We start from the raw sequence: 23,881 nt of genomic DNA on the forward strand, positions 1-23,881 counted from the left end.
TAAATAAAAACACCCTGGTCTCTGCTGTGAGAGACTGTAGATCAGGGAGTAAATAGCTGAAGGTATCATGCGCTGCACTATGTCAAGCCTGGAGGATTTTCTCTTTCTCTCTATCCCTTTTTATTTTGTGACCGTGTCCAAGAACTCTGCAACCTGTAAATCCAACGGTGCAGATAAAGTGAAACAGGAGAGCAATCAAAATAAATAAAAGCAGCGTTGAGTTTGGGTCTTTAACTTAATTTTATAGCCTGGAGCCAATATGCAGTAATCATAACATGGAAAAAGCTCACGTTTCTGTCTGTAGTATTTACATTGTTTGACTCACGGCCACCTGCCTGGGGATTTACACCAGTAGATCACAGACAATAACAGTGAAGACAGAAGTGCACTGGTTTATGACTTCAGCACTTTCAGTTTGAAGTCTTCCAGCACCAGTGAGTTTAAATTATGGTGGGAGACGTCCTTGGGATGTGAACATCTCATTTCAGCAGGCTGCACACACACACACAACCACACACGCACAACTCATTTCATTGGGGGTCTCTGGGAGGCTGGACTCAGTGGAGCATGACATAAGAATTATACATCTGGCAGCAGTAAACCTGCAAACTCTCTCTCACACACACACACACACACACCGAGTCTTGTGACTGAGACAGAACGCTAACTTTTTGCTCATCACTCAGCAGAATTATTTTTTACTTTTGAGGATCGTTGCTATTGATGCTTCAGACTCAAGGCAAATGTGACGCTGTTGCTTTATTCCTTTCATTCCCCACAGAAAGCTGAAACAGCCCTCTGGTTCTCCTGAGATAACGTAAAAGAGGCAATTTTAGATATTTTATTTGTAAGTGTACATTTAATTACTTTAAGTACTTTCTTTTCCTCCAGTCAGGTCATTGATACCTCAAACTCAAAACCTTAAAGTACTTTTTTTGTCTACATGAATAAGTATATTCACATTTATAACTGAGCATTTGACCTGACTTGATGATAAAAGTTTCTGCACTGATAATCATTCAGGTGGTGTTCACGTCAGTGACCCGCTAAATCCAGATGTAGAACACACAGCTGCGTCTGCATTAACCACAAAAACCCTGCTGTCGTTTGACCTGAGGTTACAGTGAAGCCCATAGAAATAATCTATTTTTAAAATTGTACAAATTTGTGACACCTCTGACATCTATTGCTTTGATGTTTTATTGAGTTTTAGAATGAACAAGAACAGGCACAGACATAAAACAAGACGGGTCTACGGGGTGCAGTTCAACATCACATATACAGTGGTTATAAGACTGCGAAGCATTAAGGGTAGCTCTACTAATTTCAGAGAAAACCGGTACACAGAGCCAGAATATATCAAATTATAATGTCTCAAGACATATCTCCCTGTCTGAGAACATGTCTATGTGTCCTTAAAAAAAGGTAAGAGAATCCAAGTAAGGGTCAGTCCACACAGATGTCCAGGAGAGGGGTACAACAGATAGGCACCACAGAGAAGCGCACAGGGGGTCAAGGTCACGACTGTCCATGTGTTTCCATACAGTTCACATTGGCCTCATTTCCAGTGGGAGGAGGGTGGAGTTCATTGAACTACAAGCAACAGATCCTTACACATCAGTCTTGACATGTAGTTCCCCTAATTCAACACTTACATTTATGGTGTTACACAGAAGGAAAAAAGAAGTGATGGAGTACATGCACGAGTAGGAAACTTGCATAAATTAAATTTCTTGTTAATCCCCTGCTGTGTTAAGAGGTAGTAACCATTTCATCCAATAATTAGCAAATTTATCCATATAAAGTTTCAAAGAGAAAGTCAAACTTTCCATTCTGTAAATTTCCTTTACAGTCCCTATCCACTCTAATTTTGTTGGGGGTTCTTTAATCATCCATTTCCTAGTTATGGCTTTTTTTTACTGGCTGCCAGCAGTAGACTGGAGAAGATACTTGTCACGAAATTTAAGTTTTGCTTTGATGGTTTTTATTTAAGCCACCAACTACTTATTCCTTATTCTTATGATACATTTTGAGAAAGAAAAACAAAACAAACAAATAAAAAAAGAAACTAAGTTTCTAAGTGAACTTGTGGGCATAAGATTATTGGAAAAATTAAACGATTATTGACTATTAATTAATCAAACTGCACACTAAAACCAGTCCACGTGTGCACAAAAATACTTAGAACAAGACAAAAAAAAAAGGAAAGAAAAAAAAAAGGCAGATATCCTGGATGCGGTCGCACATGCATGAGACAGGAGTCAGAGCATCCAAACTGAACCGATGAAACTCCGCATGCTGATCCCAGCTGCGCCCCGCCGCCATATCATAATGAACACCTGGGGACACGCCCACCCACGCGCTCTCAGCTCCGTTATTGGCCGCACGTTTAAATATTCATCAAGCTGCCCGGTGATTGGCTCAAATCTCACACAAGTGATTTCATAAAGCAAATCCTTTGGAAGTTGTGTAAAGGGAATAAGTGGGAAAAACCCTTGAGATAACTGCGGTATCCTCAGCGAAATTACCCGCCGACTGTCTCTCTCTTTCTCTCTCTCTCGCTGTCAATCGCTGGAGGATTTGTCGGGAGTTTGGGAGCGTCTCTGCATCTGTGAGTACCTGAGTTTACTTGCTGCTGCTGCTGCTGCTGCTGCTGCCTGTCTGGCTCTGGGTTCAGGATTAACTGTAGCGCTCCGCTGGGATTTGCTGCAGAAACAGCCGATAGAAAGTTGATCTCCGTCCTGATTTGAACGCAATAAATCACAAGTCACAAGTATTAAGACGCTTGTTCATCAGTTTTCAATCAGGTGCAGTCAGGCTGGTGATGCTGTTTTATCCTCACCTGCAATAACTGGCACGAATACTTCACACACTAAGTGGATTCCCTAAAAATAAGTAATTGCCAATGAGCAGATAGTAAAAGAGGAGATGACCGCAGTTACTTATTGCAACAATTATCCTTTTTTTGAAATTATTGTTAGCGTTACAAACTATACTCGTCCTTTTTTTATGAATTGCGTTCTGCTTTTGTGCTCTGAATATTTTGTGCATTTAAATTTAGAGTTGTAATTAGTTGCATTTAGAGTTGTGCATTTAAATTCCTGTTTGAAAAATACAAAAAAAGTAGACTGATTGATTGGTAGTCAGACAACCACTTTTATTATACATCATTAATTTAATAAGGCATGTAGTATGTATGATATAGGGGGACTTGTGTGTCACTTAAAAAACAGCTATCCAAATTATCTCCATCATAAAGTTTCCCCCATTAAGTATAAAATGTTTTTTGTCACTTTTTTTGTGAAGCACACAAGGTTTTATAGTCAGCGGTTGTATTGTGTGTCTCTGTTGAGATGAGGTGTTTTACAGTCTGATATTCACTGTGGTAAATGATGGATGAATTGGTGCTAAACATTAAAGGTAATTGCTGATTGCTCAGAGTGAATATTAAGTGTAATTCAATGGGAGTAGTACAGCACTTTGTGTGTGTGTGTGTGTGTGTGTGTTCTGCAGTGGGGGTGTCCTTCACAGGGAAGAGCTCCTGGAAGCGTGTTTTGAAACTGAAGATGTTGCTGGCTCTTTGTCGCAGTGTTATCAGGATCAGAGCTGGGCTTGAACGCTCCAGAAAGCACATGCTGATGTTGCACGCTGTGGTAATGGCCTCTTAATGCCAACATAAATAACCAAATGGAAAACATTTCTCTGCCTCACACAACAAAAAATTTCCAGGGCTATTTCATGGTCTTTGACTGTTTTACTACAAACGATATTATTTGATGCCTCCTCCTATTATAGTGGGGCAGATTGTTGTTGACCCTGCAGATGCTATTCTAAAAAACCCCCCGATGAGTGCTGCAATTTGTGACAGTTTTGTAATGTCTCGCGCCTGGAAAGATCACATTGTAACTTTACTTGGGGTGTCTTGTTTCTGGAGTTTTATTGCAGTGAATCTGGGGCAAGTGTACTGTATGTCCTTGACTGGATAATATAGTAGCCCACCATTTTATCATATAGCGCTCCCCAATGGTTTGAAGCACTCATCTGTCCTTTGTCTACCTTTCTCTTCTATCAGGTTATTACTTTGTAGGGTTGAATTATTGGGGACCCTTTACTTTTTCTCTGTTTTCAGGACGGACTGGTGCAGTACTGCTGTCTTATATTTTATCCTCATTTGTATGGGCTTTACAGTTCAGCCGCACACCATGTAAAAGTAAGTTTTGTCCTCTAAAACTGTATTTAAAACTGACTCCCTAAGTGTGTCTTCACATAAAAAGATATTCCTAGAGATTATACCCTTTTCCAACTCACTTTTCTTTTTACTTTTGTTCATTTCAAGTTTCCTTTTCCTATCTACCAAAGAGTATATGAGCAAGTCTGTAAAGCTGCCTTCTGTGGTCTGGAACTGCTCCGCTCATTTGTCATTACATCCTGCTCTAACGGGGAGAAACTGCCTAATCTTGAGCCCCTAGTGTTGTTAATTAACCCTTCTTGCTAACAGCCACAGTCTACATCGCTACCAGCTTTCCAAACAGCGTTATCACCGCGCTGCCTGCCAGGGGAGCTAACATCAGCCCCGGCTATATTTCTGCAGGTGTCAGTGGAGGTGCTTCCTTTCTCTGCTGCTGTGCTTTTGAGAGTATTACTCAAACAGCAATGCGGTTTTTATCTTAAATTGAATTGTTGAAAGAGATGTTAAAGAGCCATACATCACCTGGACACTCAGCAGAAAGGCAGAATCTGCAGCAGTGTGGAAGCGGAGATGGGAATGGCTCAGTGGCATTACAGATGGAATGAGTACTATGACGAAGGCTGCGTTCATAAATCCACCGGCTGAGCAAATCAAGTTGTCAGCTTGTAAACGCCATTAAGTGTGTGTGTGTGTGTGTGTGTGTTTAAAGTTTTTCAGTGCTGTTAGTGATGAGTGTTTTATTTCAGCCTTAAAGAGGTGACCTTCCTCTTTCCTTTCTTCTCTCAGGGTTGTGTCTCTTCTCTCCTCACAGTTTGAGCATCAGAAGCCCTGCCTCCACCTGCCTGCACTTCACAAGTCGATTGGATCAATTCCTTTGTGTTCACCTTTTATCTACTGACCACTAAAAGAACGATTCTACATCACACAGTCCTTTCATCCAAAAAAAGCTTTTTCAATTTAGGGTTGGTCACTGTCCCAGAGGAAACAGCTCCTCAGGTCTGTTATATCGAGTCATATTGGTTTCCCCCCTGTGTTCACTTGGCCTTTGGCTAACGCCCTGCTCCATGTATGGATTTTCTGTCCTGTAATTCCTCAGCCTGTCTGCATGTGATGGGTTGTTCAGATCTAACCCTGCAGAACGCTGATGATTGCGGTGGTATATCTTCATCTTTATGTCTGAGTATAGCAGAAATCTCTGCCAATGATCCGTTGATGTTTGGCCCACAATGGATTCGGAGAATTAGCAACACGGGCATGTGTTGCAGTTTGCAAATGTATGACTTATAGTTTTTATTTGATTCTCGTTTGCCTGAAGTGCCGGGACAAATGTGTGCTGTAATTCAGCTGAAGGATATTGTGTGTGAAACTGTCGGTGTGGTAGAGTGTGTGCTTTTCTGCAGTTGCATTGTTCTACTTTTTAGTTCAAACTAAAGTCATTGCTGCACTTTTGCTGCACATGTGAATTTTGAAATTTGAGAAAGAAAAGGCGGTTAACTTTGCAGCACTAATACAAGTTAGTTGCAGTACTAGTACAAGATGCAAATGAGATATACAGCATTATATACAGTATTGCTGTTGCAAACGGTGTGTTTTTCCCTTTAGGTGAGGATGTTGTTGTGGTTGGTTTTGTTCCTGCCCGCGCTCTCCTCGGCTCAGCGATCAGAGCCCATGTTCTCAGCTATAACCAAGACCGTCCTTCCTCCCGACTACGACAACAACCCCAGTCAGCTCAACTACGGCGTGGCTGTCACTGATGTGGACGGGGACGGAGACCTGGAGATGTTTGTAGCTGGGTGAGAAAGGGAGAGAAAGACGGGGGAGACAGGTTGTGTAAAAATCCTACAGCGTTAAACAAAGTTAGAATCATTTCAGCTTTGTGAATTGCTCCTAAATCCACAATGTCCCCTTTACTGTCCTCACAGTGTTACAATCACTGTTTAATTTTTCCATTACACATAATTAACTGATGAGTGATATCTAACTCTAAATTGGAAACTAAAATAAAAACTGCGCTGTCATTTTTCTGAACTAAAGGTTGAAGACAAAGGCAAAAGTCTTAAAGACGAGTGACGGTAAGGGTGCCCCGAGGCTCACTCAACTGATGAAAATGGATGTGATTGGATAGAGCGCCATTGATGGGAACAGTTTGGCAAGCCTGCCTCTATCCAATGAAGCAGCAATGAATTTCTCAATGCTTAACAGAATATAGATGGACGTAAATGACCCTGCTTCATAAATGTCATTTCGCTAAGACATCCTTTTCAGCAGGTATATTGGACAAGAGGGCATCAAGAAACCTCACAGAGGATGTGATTTCATTGAGGATTAGAATAATCTTATCATGTAGAGTTTTAGTTTATATTACGGTGAAGTTGTTGACCTTCAGCTCTAAAGTAAAGCATGTTAAAATTATCATTATTTGAATTCCTGTTATACTATTATTGAGGTGTCTTACACACAATAGATGCATGTGAGACAAGTCATCACTGTGGTCCAAATATTTTGTATTTTAACAGAGACTTCATTCATAATTAGATTGTATGGCACTCAGGTTAACAGACAGACAAGAGAGGAGTGTTTGAAGTGTTGATAGATCTGATTTTATGTCCTTTTTATGGCATTTTCTCCACGTCACTCTAACTTTCGTTGTCAGACTGTATAAAAAGAATCAAATAGAGTTTCAAAGGGTTTTGTACTGTATATCCAAACGTGCAACATTCAAATGATTTTTGATTACTAAAAATTAAGCTGTTGCTCCTGTTTTGCACTATTTTGAGAAGAACTGAATCTTGAGTAAGTTCATATACAAATGCAGCGACATAAACATTGTTTTCAGGATTTTTAGGCAGCATCACCAGTTAAAAAAATAGCACTGCATAATCTAGGCTTCAAAGATCCTTCTGACAGTCTTATATAATAGAGATGTATCTGCTTGATTTTGCTCCCCGCTGACAGCTACAACGGCCCAAACCTGGTGCTGAAGTACGACAAGCAGAGGAGGAGGCTCGTCAACATAGCTGTTGACAACCGCAGCTCCCCGTTTTACGCCCTGAGAGACCGTCAAGGCAACGCCATCGGAGTGACAGCGTGTGACATCGACGGAGATGGTCGGGAGGAGATTTATGTCCTTAACACCAATAACGCCTTCTCTGGTACAGTACAAGCTGGACACACACACACACACACACACTCAGACACACACACGCAGGGGTTACACCTCTTTTCTCGCACAGAGACAGTGAATCAGTATGCAGATATTAAGCTTATCTCATCTTCATCAGATAACAGATAGGCTTTGTGCTGCTATTAATCAATCTGAGAGCTACAGAGCGCACACTGCCAAAACCGCTACACCTCACCTCTATCATTTTTACAAAAAACTCCTGTATCACATTTCTCACTTTCAGCCGCAGAAGCCCGCTCCACTGTTTCCTGTCACCCACGGTTCTTGTGGTTGCATAATACCTCTCTTCTCTCCTCGCAATCTTTGCCTCTCCTGAACTCTCTCTGCATCAAGGTCGGGCTACGTATTCTGACAAGCTGTTTAAGTTCCGTAATGGACGCTTTGAAGATCTGCTGAATGATGACATTAACGAACACAGAGATGTAGCCAACCGTATGGCTGGGCGCTCAGTGGCCTGTGTGGACAGAAAGGTACTACACACAGGCGCACGTACACTACAGTATATGTATATCCACACGCACAAACTCCCCAGAGTGTCTTGTGCGTACATGCATGGGTGCTTCTGTTTGTTTACCAGTGATAACTCATGCCCTGCCTACGCCGCCCTTCTCAGCATGTGCTATGACAGTTCATTTGGGGGAATGGTGTGCCATTTTCTCTCTTCTGTCCATCGCACCAGTGTAATTACAGAAGCCAGGGCTCGTTTGTTTTATAGAACAGCATACGAGGGGAGGAGTGATGACTGCACACTACTGCTTTTCTGCCAGTAGCATTTTCTCTTTCTCTTTCAGTCCCTTTTCCATTGTTTTCTTCCACCTTTTCCACCTCCTTTACTCTGGTTTTTTTCTCTCACTGACTGATTCACCTGCACTCTTTCTTTGTCTCTTATCTCACACACACGCATGCTGTTCTCACTTCCAATCAGGGTACAGGGATAAAGAAGGTAATAGTGGGGCGAGGACAGTAGGGATTTACAATGGATTTTTTTTTTAAAACCACAGTCCCATCTCAGTGAGCACTGATAGGTTGTGCAGCTGCCAAACCGATTGGAAAGATATCTACTTTTAATGGCATAATACTTTCAGAGCAAGCCAAAACCCTGATGTGTATTCTTCCATGGTAGCTCCAGTGGAGAAAGTGAATACATTTTCCTATTACTGAACAAGTTTTACTAGAACACATTCGGAGCAACAACAGAGGCCAAAACCGGATCGGCAAGTTGTGAAATCGGTGACGTAACTAATGTGTTTGGTCTTGTTTACTCATAAATAAAGTGTTATCACTTTAAAAGAGGGATAATTAGTCATCCAACCTTTTCTCCTATTCTCCTTGAAAGCGACGTCCCATAAGTCTTACACAAACTGATGAAGGTGACATATTGAGAGGTCTCACATTGAAGTGATAGATAGGTTCGCCTTGCACTGGCAGGCAGGCTGGAGATTTCAGAAAAAAAGTGGATTTCAGAGGGTTTAGAGACTAATTGAAATACCTGTGATGAAAGAGAAAATACACAATTTCTTAAAAAATGAAAGAAATCACGATGGCCACTAGCATTTCTTCTATTCAGCCCTTCTCAGTGATAGCTGATGTAAAGGGCATGCAGTACTATATCCCTGCATGCACTTTGCAGGCATACACGTCACACTACTCGCAGCGCCAATTCCACTGACAGAAATTAGCCTTGGGTGAAGACTTATTGAAAAATCGTTGACTTTTAAGTTTGTTAAGTAACTGCCAGTGGCCTTCAGTTCCTTTTTTATTTTAGTTCAGTCTCATTTTGTCAAGTACTGAGTGTGTGTGCGTGTGTGTGTGTGTGTGTGTACCCACTCCTCCCACCTCGGCGAGCAATAACGTGATGCTTGATGACATTTACATCAACCGGTCTCATTTACGTTTCACGTGTTGTATAAATATAGTAAGGTTAACACAAATGGTGAAACGGCGTGTATGTGTGTCCCTTTGCATGTGTTATTATGTGGTATTGATTGAAATATGTTGGGCCTGGTAGGAGAGCTCATTGAAATCAAGTGTGTAGTCTATTAGCGTGGTTCCGTCTGTGAGTTTGTGTCTGCAGGGACTCTGACTGATAATGGAGTGTGAAATTAATCTCCAAAGGGAGGCAGAGAAAGGAGTAGGGGGAGAGGCTGAGGAAGAGGGGGTAAAGGGTAGGAAACAGGGTAAGGGGAGATAAAGGAGAAAGAAACTGTTTGATTAGGAAAAGGTGAAACTATGATATAGCTTTACTGCTTTTCAAACACTACTACAAATACATGAATGAACATCATGGCTGCACTAGGTGACATGTTCCTTCATTATGATGAACATGAGCACTATAGTTTGAGCCAATCCTAAATATATCATCCTGAAGCCAAAAATACTCACCAAATCTGCAGCTGAAATAGTCCCCAACAAATACACTATTTACTTGTGTTTGAGTAACATTTACTACAGTGCCCAGCTGTTTTAGGAAATGATTTATCCTTTCAAAATGAAAAAATACACATTTTTATATCTTCAGTAGGAACATATGTGGCTTAGAGCCACAGACTGAGAAAGTCAGAAAGTACTAAGAGGCGCATTGACACATTGTTGGTTTTGGTCTTTTCATGACATTTAAGAAGAATATAAAATATCACCAGCCTAATCCTCTAAGGAATCAGTTCACTAAATGACAAAAAACATATTTCCTCAGTTATTGCTAATGATATGGAGCCATGTAAATCATTTTGGTCTTATGTGTCCATGTTTTGATATATCTGCTTCTGAGATTTCTGCCTCCAGTCCAATACAATGGAGATGAATAAAATGTTGTTTATGGTGCTAACAACACTGGAAGAATTACATAAAAAAGAAAAACAGCAATTTGTTTTTCCATAAACAATGTGGCCTGTTTACACAGTTTTCATGGGGACTATTTCTTTGGTTGAAAATAGTTCCAATGAAATCTATTGACACTGACATCTGTGGATTATACAGAGCAACAAAGAAATTGTTTCTGGACAGAAATGTTGCTGCTGAATTCTTTAAACTCTATTTTTTTCAATTCTGTGAACACCACAAATGAAATTGTCATCATACATCATAAACTGTCCTCCATTGTGTTGGGGTGGCAGCAGAAATCTCAGAAACAAATATCTCAAAACAAGGGCAAGACACGGCTAGATACCACTGACTCAGTGAGAAAGTGCTTTTTTGTAATTTGGGTGAATAGATCATTTAAAAGTTTTTTCTGACAATGTTTCTGGTTTCTTATGACTCTACTTTTATAAAGTGTAATAACAAATGTAATTGTTCCCCCAGGGTACAGGCCGTTATGCTATCTACATAGCTAACTATGCCAGTGGCAACGTGGGTGACCACGCACTCATAGAAATGGATGAGACTGCGAGCGACCTCTCACAAGGCGTCATTGCCCTCTCCAATGTGGCAGAACAGGCTGGAGTCAACAAGTTCACTGGTAGGTGTGAGTGGCTTTTTATTTGTGAAGAAATTACTTTGTGTGTGTGTGTGTGTGTGTGTGTGTGGGTGGGTGATGCAGACGATCGCTTTATGATCACCCCGCACTACTGGTTCCCCAGTCTGATTTATACAGACATCTGCAGGGGAGCATGTGCTTGTTGTACCCACAGAGTCTGAAATATAGGACTCTAGTAAAGGAGAGGGTAAGAGAGACGGGAGGTGAGTAAGAGAGAGTTGGAGTGGTGCCAGGCAAGAAAAAAAAAGAGAAAGCGAAAGAAAGAAAGAGAGTGCGATGAGTGTTAGCGTGAGAGAAGAAAGAGAGTGTTAGTGGGCTCTTTTGGCTCTGTCAGCTGTTTACTCCAGTCAAAGTCACAGGGAAGAGAAGGGGAAGGGCGACGCACACATACATCAGACCAGCTCAACGGTCCAGAGATGGCATCTATCACAGCCTACCATGGTTCCCCCAGACTCCGTGATATGGAGTCCAAGTATGCGGATGCCACTATAGCTCTGTGTTCTTTATGTACAACTAGCCCTCACAGTCAGTCTGTGAAGAGTTTATGAGAGAAAGTGCAACAGAAACTGTGTTTTCTGCAGAATTTAAATGGTTTAACATTGACAGGATGCTGTTATTTTGCAGATTTGTCTTAAAATTGGTTATGACTAACTCAGTGATTTGTTGGTATGAGGATTTAAATGTGCAAAAAAGAAATGAGCTGGACAGCACTGATGGAGTGGCCTATTTTAGTTGAGAAAGAACACAAATAAATCTATCTTCAATCCACAACATCCTCTTTTTACGGAGTTTTACATTTTCCTCTCTAGTAAGAGATACAAGCTTCTCAAAATTATGTGACATGTCATTTTTTATGCATTCCACACACATTTAATTCAAATAAACCCCACACAGCCTTGGACCTTAACTTATGCTTATTCACCGCCATTTTTTTTCCACATTGACCTTCTACTGTAATTTCTTTTGTGTCTATAGTATTCACCCTTTTAATGCCTTTTACTGTCTTATGTTTAATGTGTTTTCATTGGTTTTTTTTAAGCTGTTCTGCTGCAAAAATAATTTCTTCTTGTGGGGAAAAAAAGATTGAAGACTGAAGTTGCCATTTAAATGCTTTTGAAACTGAATAGATGACCTTGAAATTGATTTTCTTTTTACTTCAAAAATAGCCCTTAAATTCCTCAACATGCCTCAGCGCCTTTCCTTGCTCGAATAAACATTTCACATCTTTATAGAAAAAACATGTGATACCTGATTTGGTACTGAAGAAAAAGAACAACAATAAATGACAATATGAGCAGTTTCACCATGATTTGTTGTGTCTTTGATAAGAGAGACAATCATGAGTAAAAAAAAAAAGAAAGCTCTATGATGCTTTATTGTAACCAGTCATTGAAAAGTCCTTGATGTTGTCCAAGTAAGCTTTGGTAATGGGTGATAACTTTGTATTTGAGTGTAGCAAAATCAATCTTCATCATCCTCCAACATGCAGGATGTCATCTGATCCACCAGGGGGGCAGAGTGAGCCGGGGCCAGAACTGCTGTGAGTGATAAACGGTAGATGGCTTTGTCATCAAACCGCCGTTAATCAGAGCAGAGGGACAGTCAGTAAAGTTGTATATCTAATGGTTACACATCTCTGGAGAGACATTAGAGGTTTATGGCTGTAGGGGGCGAGTGATATTTGTCTGGGCTGATGGAGCGGTCCAGTAAATCATGAGCGAGTCCTGACTCACAGCACTGATTCTGCATACTGGAAGGGCAATCAAAGCCCTTTCAACTCCATAATTAGACTCCACTGGTTTTAGATAAGACACTTCAGCGAGACACTTCACTTTATAGAATGTCATTGGAAAATCCTGAGATGATCTTGAGTGTGTACTGAAAAGGCAAAAAGAGCTTTTCATAAGGTGAAAATTACTGTTAGTTTTTGGTTAATGCAAAAGATTCTCAGTACGTTTTGCGCCTTTGCGTTTATGTGTTTGTGTTTTAGGTGTGTTTATCTGTGTGTGCGTGTGTGTGTGTGTGTGTGTGTGTGTGTGTGTAGCCCATCAGCATCAGTGTCTGTGTCAGCAGAAAGACCTGCTCCGCTCAGAGGAAATGGCCTGGAAAGTCAGTAAATGATCTCTTGCTGTTCACTTTTGTCATGGAGCCTGATCTCTCTCCTTGTATTCTCCCTGTTGTTTCACCTATCCTGCTTCATTTTCTCTTTACAAATTTTTTTGGTTCACCCTCTTTTTAGCACCCTAATTTTCTTTTATTACTGACTCTCGTCTATATTCGTCCCTGTTTCTCTTTTTGTACAGGAGGGCGAGGGGTTGTAGTGGGGCCCATTGTAAGCCAAACCTTTTCAGATGTGTTTTGCGACAACGAGTATGGTCCCAACTTCCTCTTCAGGAACAACGGAGATGGAACCTTCACTGATGTGGCGCAGCAGGCTGGTAAGAGGGAGATATACAATTTCATAGCAGATCATATCTTTGTAGATCAGTTCATTCTAGACATATTATGTGAATCTTGTGTAGCAACAATACACATAGGAGGCTTTATTGCATACAAAAATGTATTAATATGTCATTTTAGGAGTGGAGGACCCCATGCAGCATGGCAGAGGTGTGGCTCTTGCAGACTTCAACCGTGACGGCAAGACAGACATTGTGTACGGCAACTGGAATGGACCTCATCGCCTGTACATGCAGCTGAATAACCGCAAGCAGAGGTTCAAGGTGGGTCAGCCTAGGTCTCGTTAGCAATACTACATGCACACAAACACCAACAGTTATCACACAAACCTCTTGCAGTTATATCAGCTTTAACGTCTCAGTAAGCTTTGTTTGTACGACGTGTTGTCTGACCACATCTAAAGGAAAAAGCGTTTGATCCGAATGACTGCTCTCGAAGGCATCCGTGACTTGCTTTTACTCGTGGAAAGTGACAGAAGCAGTTGTGTAAAAACTGATGTAAGAAAGCTTGAGAAAGAAGTTCAAACACTGCCATCTTTCATGCACTCACACACACCTGGCCAACTGCTGTGTGAGGTGGGTGTGACTGGGATTTTCTGTTTCGGAAAGTCACATAAATTCCACTCAAATTCCATCGGAAAGGAGGTTTTAGACACTGTTATTGATTTGACGAGGACTTTGTTTGACGCATGCTGAGCTTTTAGACAGTCTACTCACCTAAATTGCAAATCCCCCCCCCTCCCCCCAAATACGGCTGTCAACAGTTAAGATATGAACTATTTCTTGTGTTTAAAGGTGGATCTGTATAACTAGCACTGATTGATAAAGTACAATCTTTGTCACTAATGATTCCTCCATCACATTATCAGGTAAAGCCACTGATGGAGGAGAGTTTGAGTCAAACGTTGTGCTTCTCTCTTTTTCTCCCTCTGATCAGAATCAATGTGTAATGAACAAGCAGCACAATAACAGCAAATCTCACCTAGAACACACAGGGTTATCAATGCTAATGGATGGATAGTGAATTAGCACTGGCTCAATTTGGGATTGAGTGGAATTTAAAGACAGCCTTGTGGTTGATTTATTCAACGATCATATAGACAACTGCTGCGAGACCAGCCAGCGTTTTGCACGAGTTTGTGTAGTGCGGTAAACTGCGGCAGGGACAGAAACGGGCTCCGCTGCGTGTAAATCTGCAGAGGTTTCGCGCTCGGTGATCTATCTGTCAGCACCTGTGACCGCATCCTTTACCAAAGAGATAAACGTCACAGGAGACATCTTTATAGGGGTCAAATAAGGGGTTAATGTGTGATGCTTAGCCCAGAGACAGTTCCATCAGCATCTCACACACACACACACGATATGCTCACACACACATAGAGAAGACAAATTGAATTAGCTGTTCAATGTTTTTTTTAAACCAAGATTGTTAAATCACAAGCCCACAACACATTTAAGACCCCTTTCCCCCCACACACAAGCTGACACTCCCACTAGCCGTGTTGACCTTTGGCATGCATAATGAAGCTGTTGTATCACTCCAGTAAACCGCTAATTAAATTGGGCTGAAACAGCAGCTTGCCTGGGTAGTGGAAAGTGCCGATTAGGTCTGTTTGTGCTTTAATTAAAATCTATGGCCGGGGTTTTCTTCGCAATAGGTTTAACACACACACACACACACACACACACACACACACACACACACACAAAAAAAAGCCCCCCAAAAAACACTCACGCATACTTTATATTTAAATAGAAAGAATTACTGAAGTAAGAGCAGGAGTCCTTTTGTAATAAATGAATATTCCAACAAATCAGATTTCTGCCATAAAAATACGAGTAAAGTACTATATTTCAATTACACACTTAAAAAACAAATACTTATAATATTTACAAAATATTTAAAAATCCTTGTAGTAATAATTACAAGGATTTTTTAAAATAATATTTATATATACATGTTTTAAATTTTTAATAATGCTACTTAAGTTGTGTATTTGTCACTCTCTAGTTTAAGATACATTATATCAAATTATGTACCAAATATACCTTTCCTCTCGTCTTTCTCTGCAAATCTCATGTTTCCGTGCTTCATATTTGTTTTAGTGAGACTCACTTTCTTTCTCTGTATGGCACATCCATCCATCCACCTAATAATGTAGTGAATGTAAAACTCTCCCTCATGGCCTCAGTTGGCCATCCCCTCTCCTTCACCTGAGTAGCAGAAGGTCACTGTGGGCAGCCCCTCCTCCCGCGGCTTTATGAGCCTTATAATTAAAACAGGGAGTAAATACTGGAGGGAGTGAAGGGCTGCTCTATAACTCTTTCCAGACTTATCACCGTGTCACTGAAGCGGGGAGATATCCGTTACTTTCTCGTGCTAAAACTCCTCTGCTGAGAAGACTTTTTTGGGGGGGGTGTGGGAGAGCTGCAGTCTATTTTTCTGATGCCAGAGGATGTAAAAATACTTTTGCTCTTATCTTTGGGCTTTAGATGAAACTCTTATCCAGAGTGATGTACAGTGAGGGAGTGAGCAGGTGACATATCAGTGTCTGACTCAAGGACTAGACACTTATTATTGATGATTATTGATGGACATGTGTGTTGTGGATATTGAACTAGTGACCTTCATGTTATGGAATAGTCTTTGTAGCATCTGGCTGAGCTCACACTACCTGTCCCCTTAGTTTACACATTACAGGATGTGGAGCAATAAAGCTGAAATAAAAACAGGTTCTAGAAAAATAGATGTTAAAATCTTCAAAATTCTTACTTTGACAACATTTGAGGCTCTGTGTATGACATTGCCATTGTAAAATTTACCACTGTGGTGCTCTTGAGCAAGGCCCTTAACACCTTGACTACCCAGAGAAGCTGCTCAGTGACTGACAGACCAGAAAAAACTTTATCAACCACATCTTTCCGATTAAAAACAAAGCCAGTTTTTAGAAAGGCAAATCAAAGCTTTCATGAGTATAAAGAATAACAAAAAAAGACGAAATGCTTATGAAAGTGTGGGATTATTACTAAATAACCCCTAAATCTATCCCTAATGCACAACGACACAATAACAAATAAAGTAAAATATGTTGAATTTGCACTTATAAATAAAAAATGAAAAACAAAAAGAGGCACACATAAGTTTATGTTTGGTGTAAATTACATGTCTGAACATAGCAATAGTGATGAGAATCTCTCAAACTTGTATGAGTGAATCACTTCTGTGATAAGAATTTGTCATAACTGCTCCTGAATCTGCTGCAAATCAGCTTTATTCTGAGTATTTTTCCCTTCACGGAGAAATATTCCTGCGTGTGTCGGCTTCTGAACGTGTGTGTAGTTTGTGTGTTTTGCTTTCTTCTCAGGACATAGCATCCCAGAAGTTTTCTATGCCATCCCCAGTTCGCACTGTTATCGCTGCAGATTTTGACAATGACAACGAGTTGGAGGTCTTCTTCAATAACATCGCCTACAGGGGCCCCTCCGCTAACAGACTGTTTAGGTACTCATTCACTCACACATACATGCACACATGCCGTACGAGTATGATAGTAAGTTTTAATAGCACGTTGATGATGAGCTTAATGGACTACTCATGTGTCGTGATTTAATATTCTGAAACTGGGCTTGGAGGCTGAGAAGAATTTTAAATTCCCAGCCAAGGATACTTATCGAGTCTGGCATCCCGCCTCCTCCTCCACACATGAATGAATCTTTCATTAAGACAGTATTAGGTCTCTTTTTGGCGCACGGTTTGGCTTCCTCTATAGATAATATTAATGAACTCAGCTCTCAAAATGCAATACATGATACATATCAATTGTTCGAACTTAACAGTAGAATAAACTCATCCTGTCTGAATAAAAATCTGATCTGGCATATTTTTCTGAACAGGATGCAGAAGTCATGATGAATGTTGCCATGAGCTGGTGGGTCAATTCATACTGAATATCAATAATCAGTTTAGGCCCCAGAGATTTCCTGGATGAGAATATTCCTGCACGCCAGGTTATTGAAGGAGAATTTTTCTGGGCACAATGATGGTCTGACAGGAATCACTGCTCTGGAGCCCGTGGCTCTGCCTTTGTCTGGTATGAAGATGAATCAGCTAATTTAACTCTGCTCTCTGGCACCGAAAATACAAGCTCAAACTATTGTGCCAAAGCTCATTAATTCAATACAACTAATCAATATTTAGCTGAGTTGAGAGGTTTAACAGCTAAGATCAGCACATTAGTGCACTGTGAAATAAAAATAATACTTAAAGAAAGTTTGATATTGAAAAGCTTTATCACTACAGGTATGGTGGTCACTGTTTTATTATGGGTGATTCTTTCCAAACAGTGATACACAAAGCGTAAATAGTGAAAAAAGATTGTTTGCTATTTCTGTATGTCATGTTAATTTGTATAGAGCGTAATCGAAAACAACAAATGTAGAGCAAAGTGCTTTACAGAGAGATCAGAGAAAACATAAAAATTATAATAAAAATCAATAAGTAAATATGATTAGAGCTGCAATAATTAGTTGATTACTTGATTAGTCGATAGCAATTTATTTTGATCAAATAATGATTTCAGTCATCTTTTAAAGCGAAACTGCCAAAAATTTGCTCATTGCAGCCTTCTCAAACCTGAGAATTTTAAGCTTTTCTGTGTCGTACAGTACATTGAATATCTTTGGGTTTTGGATTGTTGACGGGCATTTTTCTCTTTTTTCTGACATTTTATAGACAGAAAGATTAATTGATAATGAAACCCTAAATTAACTTTAAAAAATAAAAAAGTAAAGCCCTAAATAAAAATAAAAAGTATTATGTATTTGTGTGTGTGTGTGTACATATTGTTTAGGTTTTGGGTGTGCGGGCTATGTGAGTTATCTACGGTGTATATAGCATCTATAATTGAAAAAAAAATTGTGTTTATACTGATTCTGAATGCTATGTTAGATTAAATTGCAGTTCTATATATTCATAGTGGCTGTGTTATTGATAAAGGTTTTACAGACATGTATTAAGTACCTGCTGTGTTGCTGCTTTGGCAGGGTGAGCAGGAGAGAGCATGGAGACCCCCAGATAGAAGAGCTGAACATTGGGGAGGCATCAGAGCCAGAGGGACGAGGAACTGGTGAGTCTGGAAGAACATGAATCAGCATGAATGATCACACAAGACAACAGTACCAACGAGCCTGAAATAAAGCTGCTATTCCTACATGGTCCCATTGGGTGGCAGCAGAGCTCCACTAGGGATTTAAGTCTCCCTAGGTGCTTCATAACAGGAAAAAGACTTGTTCCACATAATTAGGTCTGACTGTTGAAACATTATGTCCACATTTCCCTGCATCAGGATAATTAATGTAATATAGGCTGTTTCCTGAAGTGTTTAGTTGCATCATTACTGTGATGGATCTCCAGGAGCTGTAGCCACAGACTTTGATGGTGATGGGCGTCTGGAACTGCTGGTGTCTCACGGTGAAAGTGCAGCGCAGCCGCTTTCTGTCTACAAAGTCAACCAGGTGAGTGTTTGTGAGACTCATTTTGAAAGCCTCAGAATCAGTCTGACACTCAGTAAGTAGTGCAATCTTATCTCAAACCCCTCCTTCTCTCACTCGGCCTGTGTCTTAGGGCACCACTAACTCATGGCTGCGTGTGATTCCCCGGACCAAGTTTGGTGCTTTTGCCAGAGGAGCGAAAGTGGTGGTGTACACCAAAAAGACGGGTCCACACACACGCATCATTGATGGCGGCTCCGGGTACCTGTGTGAGATGGAGCCTGTCGCACACTTTGGCCTTGGTAAGTCTGTCTTAACAGACAGAATAACTGTTAGAGGCATCAAATGTATCACTTCATAGTTATGGGATATCTCTCTAATCACATGGGCTGTCTTTATTGATTAATCGGCTGATTATTTTTATGATTAATTGGCTAACTGTCAGAAAATGGTAACAATTGCTCAACATTTTTCAAGAGCTCAAAGTGATGTTTTATCTGATCAATGGTAAAAAAAATTCAAAGTTACGATATAAAACATAGAAATGACTAGTGAATGTTTCGGCTTGATACTTAAACAACTGATTCTTCTTGATTTAGTTTCTGTTGATTAACTAATAAATGAATCAGCCTATTGTTTCAGCATTTCTCTCTGCTGCAGCAGGGTAGAGGGTAGACAGATACTGAGACAGACAGAAAGACAAATGGACAGAATGAGCAATACCGAGAGTAACGGTGAGAAAGAAAATACAAGCTCCATGTGGAAAGCATTGCTTTAATACTTCCAGCCTGATTGGGCACCCATGGGAGAGTAAGTTGTCTGTGGGAGGGAGCTGGGTGGACGAAAGGGGAGAGCTGGGGGACAGGTGCTGCTGCTGGAAGCCGGCCTGGTTTATGAGGAACTGGCTCCTTGTCTCCGACTGCCCCCCCAAGACAGTCAGCTGGGGGCCATCCAGGTCTAGTAGCCCACCCACTATTGCTCCCTGAGCCTGTTCATTATCAGGACTGTCCAAGCACAGATCAGCTCTGGAGGCCCTCTGTTGTAATGCCTGATTACTTAGAACATACTCTAATAGCAAACTCTCCACACCGTCAGGGCTTCAGAACAGACCTCCACACTTCATTGTCCTGGCAGATGTGAGATACACTCCCCATCACTAAATGACAGGGAGCAAAACAGGTGAAATATTCTTTGGCTCTCAGGCAGCACACCTGCTGAGTAGATCGCTGTCTGGCAAGGTAACTCAAGATCTGTTTACATTAGAAATGCCACTTTAATTAAGGGCTGCAGAGGCTCTCTGGAGCGGGGCTTTCTCTATGCCTGATTAAAATAGTTAATGGAGAGAGAAGAGAAAAGTGGCACCCTGTGTCTGGTAACACTTTTCTTTAACTCCCCCTGTTTTGCATTTATAAGCAGTATATAAACAGTTATTAAACATTTATAACACTCTATAATGGAGTTGTATGCAGATGTAACTCATCTTGTGGGCATCCTTATCTTGGTGATACTATATAAATAGATAATGAATCATAATTAAATAAGTAATTATAGGAGATGTTAGAATTGTTGGCAAATACTGTACATTAATAAACACAATGTCCTTATATCTGCTTACATCTACATTATAGTGTGCTATAAACCATTTACTAAATGTATTATGTGTATTAATGTATTATGCTTTTAAATGCTATATAGGGGCACTTTAAGTAGTATGTTACTCTGTCTCTCACCGTGTGTGTATCTGTGACAAAGAGATTAAGGAGAAAGCTTCATGAGAACAACCCATGATAACCTACAGTGTGCATTGCCCTGTATGAGCCTTCAAGAATCACCATCACCATCAGTCAGACATGTGAATGTTTTTTTGAGTGTGCTGTGTTTGTGCTGTATGTCTGACCAGGTAAGGATGTGGCCACCAACGTCGAGGTGTACTGGCCAGATGGCCGCTCAGTCGCCCGACCCCTGGAGCCATCAGAGATCAACTCTGTGCTGGAAATCCATTATCCAAGAGACGAGGAGGAAGTCACTCCCACTGTCGAAATAGAGGTACAGCAGTGTTTCACAGTGATCCTAAAACAACTAAAACAGTCTTATACTCTGTAGAAAATTCTTAACTGTTATGTGCAGGATTTGAACATTTGCACAACATAGGCCGCATCATTTATTATCATCAATAAAGATGTTACAGAATAGCTTCAGTGCATCCTTGGCAAGGATTCTCCAAATTTCTTGGATTGTACAAGAAGAATGAACACCATTCTTCTAAAAGATATCCCCTCATTTGGTGTTTTGATGATGGTGGTGAGACACACTCTCTAATGTGTCAGTAAAATGTCTTCTAAAGGTGAACAGTTGTGTTGAGATCTGGTGGCTGTGGAGGCCACAGCATATGATTTACACCAGTTTTTCAAACCGTTCACCAATCATCCCAGGAGAGACTTCTCTCATTAGGTTAGAAACATTTCATCACAGAATAAGGTGATCGCTCAGAATAATTTTGTATTGATTCTTACTACCTATATTGTTATTGTTGTTTCCCTGCACATTAATCAGATTTTTCTTTTATTTGTCACCCATCCGTATAATCACATAGTGGATTTAATGAATTTTATTGTGTCTTGCAGTGTGGTCATGGGTTTGCCCTCAATGAAAATGGCCGCTGCACTGGTAAGTGGAAAAGATTTATCTGTTGACGGCTTTATTTTTGTCTCCTTGTTTCAAAATCCTTAAAATCCTTAAAAAAATGTCTTTTCCCTCCCTTGCCTCCCTACCTGTCCTTCAGATAAAGATGAGTGTACCCAGTTTCCCTCTGTGTGCCCCTCTGACCGTCCCATCTGCACCAACACATATGGCAGCTATAAGTGCCGCGCCAAGAGGAGATGCAACCAGGGCTTTGAGCCCAACAATGATGGGTCAGCCTGTGTGGGTGAGTGGTCCTGGCAGAGTCAGGGTAGACTTAGCTGGATTACCAAGATCAGGAGAACAAAGGAAGCACTGCCAGAGAACGAGATGCCTTAAGCTGCCTTAATTACTCTGGTTTTGAATAAAGGCTTAGAGGTGCTAACATTCCTCTGACCGTGTCCCCTCTCTGCACCCCGCTGTCTTGCATGACTGACTCCCCCATGTGAATGAGCTCTCTTTCAGCCATAAAGACAAAGATGTTTGCTAACTTTTTCCTGCCCTCTGTTTCGCCTCTCTCTGCAGCCCAGGTGGCTTACTTTGGGGGAACGCGGTCATCTGGGGAACGCAAATGGTCGGGCTTATCCTTCTGGCTGCTGTCCGTCTCTGTGCTACCACTTGTCTCTTCCCATCTCCAGACTGGACTACTGTAGCTGCCGCTCTCCTCTCCCCTTCCTGACTCTCCACTGATGAACGGGGATGTACAGAAACTCTCGGAGCAAACTTTTCACTGAAACGTCATCTCTTCCTCCTCTACTTCCTAGAAAAAACTCTCTATGGATCTGTGCTATCTTTTTCCATCAATTATTTACAATCTTGCCCACTCCTTACCGCTACTATGTGTCACCTCTTGGCTCCCAGCCACCTCTGGACTATAAAAAAACTCACAGGGAGCATGCTCGCTGGGAGCTACGGGGTTCAGAACTAACCATATCACACCTGCAGAACTGCAGCGTATAAACCTCTGCACATACAGCAGACAGATCTACTGGCTCCACAGACCACATTCATTAGAGACACGCTGAGGCCCCATCTGTATCTCCACAATGCCGCTATGTTAATCCTTACAATGCCACACTCATTCTTATTATGAGCTTACTGGGATGCTGAGGAACACCAGGTCTCCAAGCTTTAGGTTTCGTGTGTGTGTGTTGCGTCCAAAGAGGCAGTCGGGTAGAGGAACATATGACAGACCATCTGTCTCAGATGGTAGGTTACATTTCGTTACCGATGAATAATACAACAGCACAGTGAAAAAGATAAACACAAGTGTATGTTTGTGTGTGAGCACAAGAGGAGGCAGGAGCAAATGTAGTTTTAAGTACAGTAGCTGGAAGGTGTACTTAAATCCAACTACATTTACCATAGTTTTAAAAGGTAGAGCTGCAAGATGTAAATATTAAATGAGCCTTCCTGTTGAGATAATATTAATTTATTATTTATTGCCCATCTTCCAGTCTTAATGAAATACAGTTTAGGTAACAAGAACAAAAAGACAGAAGGAAGAAGATTTTTTCATAATTTTCCTGAAATTAAATTATGTTCTTTAAAAACACCTCAAACAAAACTCACCAGTCAATTTAATGAAACTCTTGTGATTTTCTTTATGTTTTACAATATACTCATCATGAAGGCCTCAGTATATACCAGTTTAAATGTACAAATTTAAAGTTTTGAAGCACAGGAGCTGGGAAGTATACTTGAATCCATCATAATTTATTTAACAAATTTGAAATCATTTACAAATATATTACAATGGTGGCGATGTTCTTTATTTATGTTTACACATCACATGAAAAGACCAAAATCAACAATGCATTAGTCAGTCGTTCAATGCTGTCTAACTTCCCTACCCTGTCTGTGGCACTGAAGTCATGAATCTTTAAAAATGCATTTTAAATTAATTTCATAATAAATAATTTCCTAAAACATCTGGGGCACTGTAGTTTTAGTTGATGTTGCTCAAAAAGTAGTAAATTATGTTTTTGTTGGGGACAATTTTAGCTATGGATTTGATCTGCCAGTATGTGGGATAGACTCAAAATAAACTACAGTGTGGCTCACTGATGTGTTTTTAATGGCTTTTAGTAAATAATGGACGTCTATGGCACTATAGTATATCAGACATCACTTAGGCCTACTGTAAATAGGCTTAATATGTTGTTGGCTTTGTTTTTTTCATTTCATTTATTGACAATAAGAACAATGTAGATGACCACCAGCTCACAATTTTTAACTGTTAATATTAATCTTAACTTAGTTTTTACTGCTCACATTCCTATTTAAATGAAATAAAGCTCCAAGAAAAAAGACATGAAGACAAAAGAAAAGAGATGAGGACATTTTTGGGTCTGTGCTTTTCATAAAATTTAAAAAAAAAAAGAACTCTATAAGGTGAGCTCATG

At 40.6% G+C, this 23,881-nt stretch overlaps 1 protein-coding gene across 2 annotated transcripts; it reads left to right on the top strand.

Annotated features, from left to right (window-relative positions):
• The first annotated feature begins 2,064 nt into the window (after positions 1–2,064).
• On the top strand, positions 2,065–23,407 carry crtac1b (cartilage acidic protein 1b). 2 transcript variants are annotated; one of them, XM_067610099.1, is made up of 15 exons: positions 2,065–2,611; positions 5,792–5,982; positions 7,145–7,341; positions 7,707–7,843; positions 10,674–10,830; positions 13,152–13,286; positions 13,429–13,571; positions 16,673–16,809; positions 18,351–18,433; positions 18,721–18,821; positions 18,931–19,099; positions 20,698–20,843; positions 21,422–21,464; positions 21,580–21,723; positions 22,002–23,407. In XM_067610099.1, exons 2-15 carry the CDS (start codon positions 5,798–5,800, stop codon positions 22,127–22,129), a joined length of 1,905 nt encoding a protein of 634 aa, XP_067466200.1. In that variant the 5' UTR covers positions 2,065–2,611; positions 5,792–5,797; the 3' UTR covers positions 22,130–23,407. The 2 variants fall into 2 exon arrangements, with proteins under 2 accessions (XP_067466200.1, XP_067466201.1); XM_067610100.1 differs by lacking the exon at positions 2,065–2,611 and having other exon boundaries at positions 4,581–5,982.
• The last annotated feature ends 474 nt before the right edge of the window (positions 23,408–23,881 follow it).

Source organism: Thunnus thynnus, chromosome 14, assembly GCF_963924715.1.
Source record: "Thunnus thynnus chromosome 14, fThuThy2.1, whole genome shotgun sequence".
In the NCBI taxonomy this organism is placed as follows: Eukaryota; Metazoa; Chordata; class Actinopteri; order Scombriformes; family Scombridae; genus Thunnus; species Thunnus thynnus.

Coding starts and splice junctions, on each gene's coding strand:
- crtac1b (XM_067610099.1), top strand. CDS start 5,798: ATGTTGTTGTGGTTGGTTTTGTTCCTGCCCGCGCTCTCCTCGGCTCAG. Junction 7,342..7,706: donor CACCAATAACGCCTTCTCTG/GTACAGTACAAG, acceptor CTCTGCATCAAG/GTCGGGCTACGTATTCTGAC. Junction 18,434..18,720: donor GCCAGAGGGACGAGGAACTG/GTGAGTCTGGAA, acceptor ATGGATCTCCAG/GAGCTGTAGCCACAGACTTT.